Here is a 12,626-nt window from a genome sequence, read left to right on the forward strand (position 1 = left end):
AGAAGCGCGTTCGGTTTCCATCGAAAGGACATCCATGTGCGATGTATCTTATGATTGTTTTGGATGACAGGTTCCATTCTTTTTCACACTTTTATCCATAAAGGTAACTTGCATATAAGGTATCATGTGTAGCTCTTTAGAGGTCTTTTTATCCAGCGGTGGTTAAACAGGTATTTATGTTCTTCTTTTCAAACCAGCATATGGAATTTGATATTATGTTTGCATCCAAAGATATAACCAAATCGCTTTATCAAAAGAACCAGTGGATATTTTTGTCATTCGTTGTGTTGTTTTATTTGTCTGCAGTAAAAATGATATACGTACGTATTTATGATTTCCACTTACCAGGATCATCTAATAATGTGAGAGATTTTCCAAGACTCTGGGATGATGCATCGTCTGATATCACGTTACCGATGGCACACCTTCGGGGTGAGGTGCTCTTCCACCTCAGTGAGACCCAAAACTCATCAGGGCTCAGATCAGACTCGTCTGAACCCGCTCAACATCCAGATGCTCTCCAGGAACCTGCAGGAGCAAATCTTTCGAGGCCAGAAGCAGGAATACACAGAAGACGACATCGAGCGCAGCATCAAACATCTGGAGCAACACAAACTCTGGGGGAAAGATGCAGATCTGTTACCTGATGTAGAACTCAAATTACCCCACATGTACGGTGATGACATTGACGGACACTTTCGCACCCTTGCCCAAAAGCAGAGCCTTCCTTACCTGGATGCAGCCAGTCAGCTTCAGGGCGCACGGCTGCCAGACATGCCCAAGGAATGGGCTTGGGAAGTGGGCTGGATGAGATATGGAGAGGATGGAGAACGCAACAGGGTGGATTTCCCATGTGAGAATGCGCTTGTGTTTGATGTGGAAGTCTGTATGGAGGAGGGACATTTTCCCACGCTGGCTGTGGCGGTTTCTCCAAATGCCTGGTGGGTGGATGGGAATTCAACAAGCAGGACATGTTCTTGAATCAACATTATTGCAGAAATTATAGCTTGTGTGTGTGTGTTGGTTTCTTCAGGTACTCGTGGTGCAGTAAGAGGTTGATAGAGGACAGGAACACCTGGTCCAATCAGCTCACGCTGGCCGATCTTATTCCTTTGGAAACGCCTGCAAACTCCATCAGACCACCGGGCGGCGAGTGGCAGGAGAGGCTTGTGGTTGGACACAATGTGAGCTTTGATCGGGCGCACATTAAAGAGCAGTACTTGCTAAAGGTATGTTACTCATTTAATTGTTTATTATGATTCTGCATAATACATACCTTACACAACGTACGTGTGCTCATGTGTGTCGACCTGCAGGGCTCCAAGTTGCGATTTCTGGACACTATGAGTCTCCACATGGCTATCTCAGGATTGACAGGATTTCAGCGCTCTCTCTGGATGGCTAGCAAGTACGGCAAGAGGAAAGGCCTGCAGGAAGTTAAGGAGCACATGAAGCGACTCGGGCGGCGTCCAGAGGGTCCGAAGGTTTGTGCAAACCCATCAGCAATGTTTTGATAGCACGGTTTGGTTCACTTATAAGTGTCTCTGGGAATTTTAACTTTGGCTGCTCGATTATAGGCATGCATGTGTATTTACATATTCATAATTATTATAAACATGTATGATGTAAACAAAAACTTTTATTCTGCAAATGATTAGTCGCTATTAATTGTTATGCAGCCTTCTTCATTATGTGTTACATTGGTGAATATATGTGTCTTGTAATGTTGCAGATTGGATCATGGGAATGGGTTGATATCAGCAGCATTAATAACCTTGTTGATGTCCATGCTCTCTACGTCGGGGGAGAGCCGTTGAAGAAAGAAGCTCGAGATATTTTCGTGAAGGGCAGCATGTCTGATGTGAGGACCAACTTTCAGGTAAGCAGAAACTTTCCGGTGAAGGTTGTATTTGATGTATGAAGCTTGTATTTGTATGTTCCTGTAGCTAACTTAGTAGAGCATTATGTCGTGCACATTTTTGTTTCTGTTGTTGCTTTAGGAGCTGATGCAGTATTGTGCTTTTGATGTTCTAGCCACCCATGAGGTCTTCAATCAGCAGCTGCCTTTGTTTTTAGAGCGGTATGAACCTTCATTTACATAACCCCACCTACAATTCTGCATAGATTTTACATTTTATCATTCAAGGATCTGTTACTTATATCAATTTGCATATCTCTAGGTGTCCTCATCCAGTGACACTGGCAGGTATGCTAGAAATGGGCATGTGCTACCTTCCTGTCAATCAGAACTGGGGGCGGTACTTGGAAGATGCTCAGGAGACATATGAAGTGCTGCAGAGGGAGATGAAGAAGTCATTGATGAATTTGGCTGACGATGCCTGCCAGTTATTGGAGGACGATCGGTAAGTGAGAAATAGTAATCAGTGCACATTTGAGTCCAAATTAGAAGTCAACCTTTATTTTTTTATTTGTTGTTGACGACAACACCAAGGTAACCGCTAGGGCTGTCACTTTTGATGAAAATCAAATTCGAACGGATTTCGAATATCATGCAATGTATCCGAATATATTCGAATATCTAGCAATCCCCCTCCCCCATGCGCAAAAAAAAAACCCCACCGTAATGGAGATTCAATCACAAAATTATTAACAGTGACAGTCATAAACAGGGTTGTCTGGATTACTTTTTTACTTAATGTTTGAAACAGCAGGTTATCAACTTATGAATAACAAACTTATATATATAGAAAAAAACGATTCAGAACAGTTACAAACAATAACGTGACAACTTAAATAGCAGCAGGAGTATATAGGCAGACCCAAACGGAATTCGCGCCCGCAGATTTCGGCAGAAAACTCAGCGGAATTCGACGGATTTAATGTCCGTCATTGACCAGCACACATATCCCGCGCTTGAGCGTGTTTGTAAGAAGTAATCTCATTGACAACAAGCACACATACAGCCTATAACCCGCGCGTTTGTGAGCCGTCATTGACAAGTGCATTATCTCTGCGCGTGTTGTTTGCTTGACCGTTTTTAATGATAGAGAGCACAAACCCTTTGATACTTGAGATGAAATTAAACTTATAGATTAGTTAAGCAGATCTCACTTGACTCTGTCGTCTTTGTGATGCGCGAAAGTCAACACATCATCATTTCAAATCCGTTTACAAGACAAATGTTGTTGTTGTTTAATATAAAGTTTACATTGCATTGTAAAAATTATGAAATTATCTTCATACATGCTAATTTCATAATGCGAACGTATTAACACGTATTTTTATTCTGCGAAATATTTAACACTATAAACAATATGTCATTTAATATACAAACTATAATTCTATCTTGACATGCACATGAGGTTCATTTTGGTCCCATTTGATTCCCTCTCGTGCGCACAGTTGCTGTCGTCGGTCTCACTCTCAGCCTCCTTCCTATTACGAGGTGTTACTGTAAAAAATGCGCCACACATGGCATTTTAAGAACCGGATGGTTTATTTATAGTTCGAATACAGATATTTCACGTCATGTTCGAATGCATATTCGAATATCGAATAAAAAGTGACAGCCCTAGTAACCGCTAAAATGTGCATTCAAAATTGATTGACAGGTCTGGATCAATAAAATTAACCTACCGCCAGCCACTTGATATCGCAAGCACTCTTGGCAAACAGAGGAGGGGTCAGAAAGGATTTGATGCACACACACGAGAAAGTTTGGGTCATCTCATTCACTTTAAATTACCCGAGACCCAATTCTCCTAATATTACACCAGACCCGTGTCCGAGGTACACGTGAAACTTTTAAGCTGGATTTACACTGTAGATCTTGATGCCCAATATTGATTTGTTGCCTGTATCCAATTTTGTTTTGTTTTTGACATCCCGCTTACATCATATTTTAAAAGCGTCTGGTATCCGATATTAGTTTTTACACTCAACACTTGGCAAAACAATTTAAGGTAATTACTGACCTGGAACAGCCTAAACCACAGAGGAAGTAAAATGTCGCGATACACAATGGACAAAATGATTATACAAGATTACAGAGCTTTATTTTTGTAACAAGACATAAAACTTCAACATTGCTTCACTAAGCGATGCCTTCATTCTCCATTGTGCTGCTAAGAAGAGTCATGTGATTGCGGGTGGTGTCCACTTGAGTTGATGTCATTTGCCAGCGTTGCAGTTTCAATGACGCTCAACACATCTTGATAATGGGAATATCCGATTTTTCTGCTCACATTGCGGACACGAATTCATCTATCCGGTTTATTTCCAAATATGAATGAGGCCTGAAACCGGTCTGAGAATATCAGAATCTTTCCCCTTTTTTTCCTGCTTAAATATCAGTCGGTCATATCCGGTCTGTGCCATTTGAGGGGAAAAAATCGAAATTGAGTCACTTCAAACAGGCAGTGTAAATGCTGCCTTAAAATCGAACCCGCTCGGGTCGGCCCTCAAGTTTTCGAATCTAAGTGGACCCGTGAAAGACCTCCGCTCCAAATGTGACCCTGTCTGTGAAATCCAAGCTAAAGCCTCAAGACCTAATAATGAGATTAGGAGCATCAAAGTTTGATTTCAGTCATTGATTTCAATCTATGATATGATCTTACTCAGGATTAATAAAATGTTTGGTATTTATTGATTTGCTGTTCAGATACAAAGACGATCCCTGGCTATGGGATTTGGATTGGAAAGTTAAGCAGAAGAAAATCCCTGCAAGTAAGAAAAAAGCCAAAAAGGAGGCAGAAACGACAGCAGCACCAGCAAAAGACCCCGGTCCACCTTCAGAAGAGGAGGCGAATGCTAGAGGATTAGTCGAGAAAGTAAATGAGACCGTCAGTAGGAGACAGCAGTTACCTGCCCGCCCTGGGTAAGAATCACCCCCTAGATTAAAAACTAAACACTTTGTTTTGCATTAATGTTCATATATTTGTTGTTTTTGACAGATGGTACCGTAAGCTGTCTGTGAAGATGTCTGAAGAGAACGATTGGAGTCCTGTAGCCAGTCTGATCAGTGTACAGATGAGGGTCACACCCAAACTCATGGGTCTCACCTGGGACGGCTATCCACTACATTACTCCAGCAAGCACGGCTGGGGTTACCTTGTACCGGGGCGCAAAGATAACCTGGAAATTTTAGAAGACAGTGAGGGGCCTGTATGTCCCTATAGGTAAAATAAAAGATAAACTGAATGAGATGCTCATTATAAAAATAATGATTATGTTTAGGCATATTTCTTGTTAGCTGCTTTAGATATAATGTTCAGATTACATGTGTGTGGTTGTGATGTTTCATAGATCAATTGAGAAAGTCTATAAAGAATACTGTGAGAGTAAAGGAAAGGAACAGACACAGAGTCAGGACAGCTGGTATTCTGATGACATCATGTTGAAGGATAGCGCCGTATGGCAGAAGGTAAGTACCTATTCAGGTTGAGGATAGGGGTGATATCCAGTACATTTTCTGTGAATATGGGCTTTTTATGTTAGATTTGAGAAAGGATTTCCTTATGTGTGTGTATAGGTTGAAGAAATGAGCCGTTTGGAGGTATCAGATGATGAAGTGCAGAGGACAGCATCCCCAACCAAGAGTTTAAAGGTAAGGACAACCTACATAAATAAATACTATAGCATACTTGGCTATTTACTGTAGTAAACTGCAGTATTGTTTCTTGTAAAATTATCATTTTAACTTAACACTACAGGATTTATAAGAGTTTCTCAGTTTGCAGTACAATTTACTACAGTGTACTATAGTAGATATTAACTCATTCCCTGCCAACCTTTTTTTAAAAAGTTGCCCGCCAGCATTTTTTGTGATTTTCACAAAATGCCTTTCAGGGAAATTTTCTATAAATATATAAACATACAAATATATCAAATGAAAGGACAGAGCCTCTGCTTTCAAACAAGCAAATAACACTAGAAGAAAACGTTTCATCCTATCTTCATTTGTTCTCTTTTTATAACCTCTTGAATATGGATAGGTTTCTTTAAAAAATACCAAAAAAATTTTAGTAAAAAGCTCCGAATGAAGATAAAAACATACATGGAGTTTAAAAAAATTAATAAAATCATTTTTTGCTTCAGTTTTTATAAATTGGGTAAATTGTAATAGTGGAATTACAGATTACTGTAAAAACTTAGGAAAGCGTCATTAATGGCAGCAAAATGTTTTCTCTTAATAAGCGGGGAAAGAGTTCTTGTACACCACAGTATTTACACTTAAGTTTATTAATTCACATACAATAATAATAATAATAATAATACAGTTTTTTACATGTGGGTAATTAAATATTAAAATAGCTGGATTGTTATGTAAATAAAATAAGCAACATTAAATCTGCTTTATTCATCAAAAACTCAAATTAATATTAGTGTACCTATTTCAATATTTAACTTTTAATTGTATCGTTTTACATATAAAAATTATTTAAAAGAATAAAAATTGAGGTTTTTTTTCGATGCATTTCTAAATAACAGTATTTTTTTCTCCTTAGATTGTTCAAAATGGAAATAGCGAGTGCCCTTATCATAATGGAAATGGACCATACAGTGATGTCAACATCCCCGGCTGTTGGTTTTTTAAACTGCCTCATAAGGTGCTTAAAAATTCTCAACACCTTACCATCACACAAAACATTCATTTTAGTCTTTTATCAAAAATGTCTATAATTTCACAGGACGGCAATGAGAACAACGTGGGAAGCCCGTTCTCTAAAGACTTCCTGTCCAAGATGGAGGACGGTACGCTTCAGGCGAGGCGGGGGGGCTCGATTGGCACACGGGCCCTGGAGATCAACAAGATGATCTCGTTCTGGAGGAATGCTCAGAAACGCATCAGGTTTAAGTTTTCTTCAAGTTAACTGTCCTTATGTGCAATTGTTTCAGCAGTCTTAAAGGGTAGCTCACCCCACTTTCCGTCTCCAACATATTTTGTTATATGGGTTTGCAAAAAACATATTAATATATAAAAAGTGATCCATTCCTTATAATGATGAAATGATTATAGAATCAGAACAAATAATTGATCAAAATTTTATTTTGTCTGTGCAGCTCCCAAATGGTTGTATGGCTCAGGCGAAGAGAGCTGCCACGCACTGTCAGCACGTATGTTGGTAGTATCTATTACAACTTTTATGTTTTTAATCACCATATCCATTTGACCCTAACTTTTCACTGCCTTCAGACATGATGATTACGATGTGGAAGCACAATATGGAGCTATTTTACCTCAGGTCATCACGGCTGGAACGGTCACACGCAGAGCCGTAGAGCCGACGTGGCTGACTGCCAGCAATGCTCGGGTATGATATCCACAATTTTTATCAGTTCATAATGGACTATATTGTTTTTATTACTTTAGAATGAGACTTTTTAATCTACAAACACCTTAGCTGTGTCTACAAACACCGCTCCCTCCACTATATAGTGCACCATATTGGGTGTCGGCCATTTTGTAGTGGTGTTCGAAACCTGAGTGAACAACTTCATTCCCTACATTCACACCTATATATTGGAAAAAATTGAGGTTTTCGTAAATGTTTGTTTAAAGAGACTCTGAAATGCTATGATATTCTCTTAATATCATTCTTGATCACAACTGTTTAAGATTCATCTTTTCATATAATGCAGTGAATTTGGTGATAGATTTTTTTTAGTGCAGTTTGTTACTATTGCATATTTATCTCATCTGTCTTGGTGTTTAATATCTATGTGTACAGAAAGATCGCGTGGGCAGTGAACTAAAGGCCTTGGTACAGGTGCCACCTGGTTATCATCTGGTAGGAGCAGATGTGGACTCTCAAGAGTTGTGGATCGCTGCCTTGCTGGGCGAAGCTCACTTTGCTGGGATGCATGGTATTAATACTAATGAAAGTCAATGACAAAGTCAGAATTTGCTATCTGAATAGCTTATTCTTAAAGGATTAGTCAATTTTCTTAAAAAAAATCCAGATAATTTACTCACCACCATGTCATCCAAAATGTTGATGTCTTTCTTTGTTCAGTCGAGAAGAAATTATGTTTTTTGAGGAAAACATTCCAGGATTTTTTCTCATTTTAATGGACTTTAATAGAACCCAACACTTAACTCAACACTTAACAGTTTCAAAAGACTATAAACGATCCCAAACAAGGCATAAGGGTCTTATCTAGCGAAACGATTGTCATTTTTGACAAGAAAAATAAAAAATATGCACTTTTAAACCACAACTTCTCTTCTATCTCCGGTCCTGAAAAGCGCCAGCACAACCTCACACAAAACGTCAAGAGGTCACAGAGGATGAACGCAAAACTCTGCCCCAGTGTTTACAAGTGTTGAGAAAGAGGACCGTTCCGACGTTGTTGTATGTGGAATGATACTAATTAATGTCTTTGTATCAGTTTATTGTTTAAAATGGTTTGCAAATGTGCGTTTCATATGTTACACGTGACCTCTCTACCTCACTACGCATTTACGTTAGGTTGCTTTTTTTTCTTGTCAAAAATGACAATCGTTTCGCTAGATAAGACCCTTATGCCTCGTTTGGGATCATTTAGAGTCCTTTGAAACTCAGCTGAAAAAAACTGTTAAGTGTTGAGTTAGGTGTTAAGTGTTGGGGTCCATTAAAATTACTAAAATTTCTTCTCGACTGAACAAAGAAATACATCAACATTTTGGATGACATGGTGGTGAGTAAATTATCTGGATTTTTTAAAGAAAATTGACTAGTCCTTTAAATCGTAGCTCAATGTTTAATTACAGTAGGCAATTTTTATCCACCGTTGGAAATATCGATGTCTGCGCAGGACGAAGTGAACTACTCTAACATTATTACACTCACTTTCACCATCTTTTTTTAAGGCTGCACTGCATTCGGATGGATGACACTCCAGGGAAAGAAGAGTGACGGCACGGACCTGCACAGCCGCACCGCGGATGCTGTCGGTATCAGCCGCGAGCACGCCAAGGTCTTCAACTACGGCAGGATTTATGGGGCCGGACAGCCGTTTGCCGAGCGACTGCTCATGCAGTTCAACCATCGCTTGAGCCAACAGGAAGCAGGCAGCAAAGCTCGACAGATGTATGCCCTTACTAAAGGACTGCGCAGGTAAACCGTTAAGATGTTTATTTCTAAAGGGGCGGTTACAGTACACTTATTTAAAAATTATATTACTGCAAATACCTGCGTGGAGTGCTTCGTCCATCTTTGCTATTCAGTAGAAAGAAAGGTCACCAGTTCTCTCCACGTGAACTCTTACTTGATCTTTAGTACGCTAACAAAAGTCTGGTCTGATATACACTTAAGAATGGCAATGGAATGAAGTGTAGTGTGACCGTTTGCGTGGACCACATTTTGCTGGTCATCGGATTAACAGATCATAACCATTGATTGTTTGTAGGTATTACCTGTCTGAGGAAGGTGAGTGGTTGGTGAACGAGTTGAACATAGACGTGGAAAGTGATGAAGATGGTGCCATCTCGCTGCAGGAGCTACGCAGGATCTCAAAACTTGCAGCTCAAAGGTCAGCTGATGTCCTTTTCTTTGCTGGTTTGTGTTCCTGTGACAGATGTTAATGCATTACTGTTTTTACCTGCAGTACCCGCAGGAAGAGGAAATGGGATATCGTAGGGAAGCGCGCGTGGGGCGGGGGCACGGAGTCAGAGATGTTTAATAAATTAGAAAATATCGCCCATTCTGATGAACCAGCAACTCCAGTACTGGGCTGCAAGATCTCCAGAGCTTTGGAACCTTCTGCTGTTAAAGATGAGGTAAGGAAGAATGTTTTTCGAGGACATTTTCACACTTTATTTGCCCAAAAGTTTTGATATTTCATGCTTAAGGTTAGTCAGCTCCTGTATTAAAGGTCCAGTGTCCTGTAGATCTTAGTTCCAGCACAAAACAAACATACCTGGCTATAATAACAATGAATCCTTGATGAGAGGGTTCAGATTTTTGGTTCAAAATTTGCTAGACATTACCCTTTTTAGGAGCAGGAACAGAAACCCTTATTTTAAAATGTCTTGGACAATACATTAAAGCAGAGCAAACAAAGATTAAAAATGTAATGAGGGTACCTACATTATCATAAATAATACAATGCTTGTTTCTATAAATATATGTTTCTGTATCATTTGCATTACCTTTATTATGTTTTAGTTCATAACCAGCAGGGTGAACTGGGTGGTGCAGAGTTCAGCCGTTGACTACCTTCATCTCATGCTGGTGGCCATGCGGTGGCTATTCGAGGAACACAACATTGACGGGCGCTTCTGCATCAGCATACACGATGAGGTGCGTTACCTGGTGCGCAGTGAGGATCGCTACAGAGCTGCACTGGCACTACAAATAACAAACCTGCTGACCAGGTAAAAATCCACTTTCGGTAATCCTTGAGCCAGGTACACACCAAAAGACCATCAGGCTGAATTTGGGCAAATTTTTCGCCCTTATGACAATCCTAAAGTCCCAATCGTCTTCGAGATTTTCCTGTGGTGTGGTGTGTTAAGAGCATCTGAATCTGTTCGGAAGTAGAGGTCTTTAAAGGTCCACTAACTTAGATCCGAAAACCCGAGGTCCAACCGGAGCGAGTTTGGGTCTAAAAGTTTCATGTGTGCCTCGGACACGGGTCTGGTATAGTAATAGCGGCATCGGGTCTGGTGTAATTTATAATGAACGTGTTTTTGCCGAATGGACCCAAGAAGACCCAAACTCTGTTTATGAATGCACATTTGTACGATAACAAAGGAAAATAAATGGAGCAGCGGGACAAATTGGTCGCCGGGCCCACAGGGTTTCTTTTTGTCTGACTGTTGTGTGCGGGATGCAGACTGCACACAAGTTGGTGCCATCTACATTCGGGTTAAAAAAGGTCCCACTGGTTCGGGTAGAACTAAAATTTTCTCAAGTATGTCTTGGGTAATTCTTTAAAAACAAAATACGCATGTCAGGATAGGATAAAAAATGATTCTGGTCATTTTCGAGCCAGGTACATTTCTTTGGACGTCAGAGGTGCTCCGATGGCAAATAGTTAATATTCAATATGTTGAATGTTTAAGATCTGAAATTCTGTTGTGTGGGGGGAACCTCAAGGACAAATGTGCACGCACGCTGTAGATTGTCATGTTAAACAAAACAGTATCCAATCAGAAAGCGAGCTGATGAAACACCATAACAACCACAGTCCAAAGTGAGATGGACATCAGAAATGTAAAATATAGTCCACAGTATTAATGACATTTCTTTATGCCTGTCGTCCGTCGTGTTTACTTACTGTGAAGTCACGTTTGACCATGAGAGACATCAGGAGATTTCCTTTGTTCTCTGTCAGACTTGCGTTGTTTGTGAAGGGAATCTGATGGTGTGCTCTCATGACCACAAAGTGGCACTCCACACACTATAAGAACAAAACTGGCAAATCATGTTTGTGGTCTCTCACATTTTGAAAATCTTTTGGTGTGGCCCTAGCTTTACACATCATGTTTTTTTGTGTGAATTCAAGACCTAAACCCATTGCTCTGAATGTCTTCAGGTGTATGTTTGCTTATAAAGTGGGAATGAAGGATCTGCCCCAATCAGTGGCTTTCTTTAGTACCGTGGATATCGATAAGTGCTTACGAAAGGAGGTCACCATGGATTGCGTGACCCCATCGAACCCCACAGGAGTGGAGAAAAGATACGGACTACCACAAGGTGAGACTAAAAGGCTTTTTTACAAGAAATGAAACACTGGTTTCAATAAAAGCATGATTACATAGACAACTTAAAAAATGTATGCAAAAATGCTTTTATTCGGATCAGCCAGAAAGAACCTAACATCTTTTTTCTGAATGTTATCATTCCCAAAACATCTGGGAAGATTTATCTATACATTTTCAACAGAAGTCTGTTTATAATTGTTAATTAACATCCAAAGATGTTGTCTTATATTTTGAATCAAAAATCCATTTGTCAATTTTATTTTATTATTTCTAAACCTTGTTTGAAGGTTTAAATGATTGATTTTCATTTATACATTAAGTCTCTCCAACGTTTTTCACAAAAAATGCAGAGATGCATTTTTTATACGCCAACGAATTGAAGCTAATTGAAAATAAAACTGGTATATACGGTCTCCTTTTATTTATTTAATTTTTTATTTATTTTATTTAAATTTCTTTGTGTAATCTAAATCCAATTTCCTAAATATGTAATCTTTTTGGATGTCTTGTTAAAAATGTAAATGTTGTATGTAATGTTCAATATCTATTAAAAAAAAAAAAAACAGGTCAAGAAACTCACCAGACCAGATATAGCAATTTGTTTATTAAGATTATAGCAGCGATAAAATGTATTAATGAAATGATATTTGGGCACATCATACCAAATGTTATCATATGTTTTGCTAACTCGAACATAACATGTATGTTTTTATACAAACAGGTGAGGCCTTGGATATCTACCAGATTCTAGAGATCACCAAAGGATCTTTGGCCAAAGAAAAACGACGAAAAATAAAAACCAACACATCTGTAAGATAAAACGACGGATGAACAGACATCTCAAACTATCCGGAAAAAACTGTGTGAAAGTGCAAAGGAATGTCTTTTAGGGATGTCGTCTTATCTCACTGCTTCCTCCTCTTCTTCTTGGGTGCCTGCGTTCCCTCTGAAGCCTGTGAACTTTCAGTCTGAAATT

The 12,626-nt window shown here is 39.3% G+C and overlaps 2 protein-coding genes across 3 annotated transcripts in view; one reads left to right on the forward strand and one right to left on the reverse strand.

The window, feature by feature from the left end:
• On the forward strand, positions 1-12,511 carry polg (polymerase (DNA directed), gamma). Its single transcript, XM_065297664.2, has 22 exons — positions 1-170; positions 349-941; positions 1,034-1,229; positions 1,317-1,484; positions 1,733-1,879; positions 2,001-2,080; positions 2,181-2,363; positions 4,622-4,837; positions 4,914-5,138; positions 5,266-5,383; positions 5,492-5,566; positions 6,468-6,569; positions 6,651-6,811; positions 7,024-7,077; positions 7,157-7,274; positions 7,692-7,827; positions 8,813-9,059; positions 9,352-9,474; positions 9,550-9,721; positions 10,110-10,318; positions 11,482-11,642; positions 12,372-12,511. Exons 2-22 carry the CDS (start codon positions 388-390, stop codon positions 12,467-12,469), a joined length of 3,543 nt encoding a protein of 1,180 aa, XP_065153736.2. The 5' UTR covers positions 1-170; positions 349-387; the 3' UTR covers positions 12,470-12,511.
• Positions 12,240-12,626, reverse strand: part of fanci (FA complementation group I) — a 16,753-nt gene continuing 16,366 nt past the window's right edge. For both annotated transcript variants that reach the window (XM_073813266.1, XM_073813265.1), the window contains one exon: positions 12,240-12,618. In XM_073813266.1, coding sequence (XP_073669367.1) covers positions 12,556-12,618 — 63 coding nt within the window. In that variant the 3' untranslated portion in view covers positions 12,240-12,555. The remainder of the gene's footprint in view (positions 12,619-12,626) is intronic.

Source organism: Paramisgurnus dabryanus, chromosome 23 (genome assembly GCF_030506205.2).
Source record: "Paramisgurnus dabryanus chromosome 23, PD_genome_1.1, whole genome shotgun sequence".
NCBI classification, from domain to species: domain Eukaryota; kingdom Metazoa; phylum Chordata; class Actinopteri; order Cypriniformes; family Cobitidae; genus Paramisgurnus; species Paramisgurnus dabryanus.

Bases quoted from the DNA above. Each gene is read 5' to 3' on its own strand.
- polg (XM_065297664.2), top strand. From the start codon at position 388: ATGATGCATCGTCTGATATCACGTTACCGATGGCACACCTTCGGGGTG. The intron at 1,485-1,732 runs GTTTGTGCAAAC...GTAATGTTGCAG, and splicing joins GGCGTCCAGAGGGTCCGAAG to ATTGGATCATGGGAATGGGT. The intron at 9,475-9,549 runs GTCAGCTGATGT...TTTTACCTGCAG, and splicing joins TCAAAACTTGCAGCTCAAAG to TACCCGCAGGAAGAGGAAAT.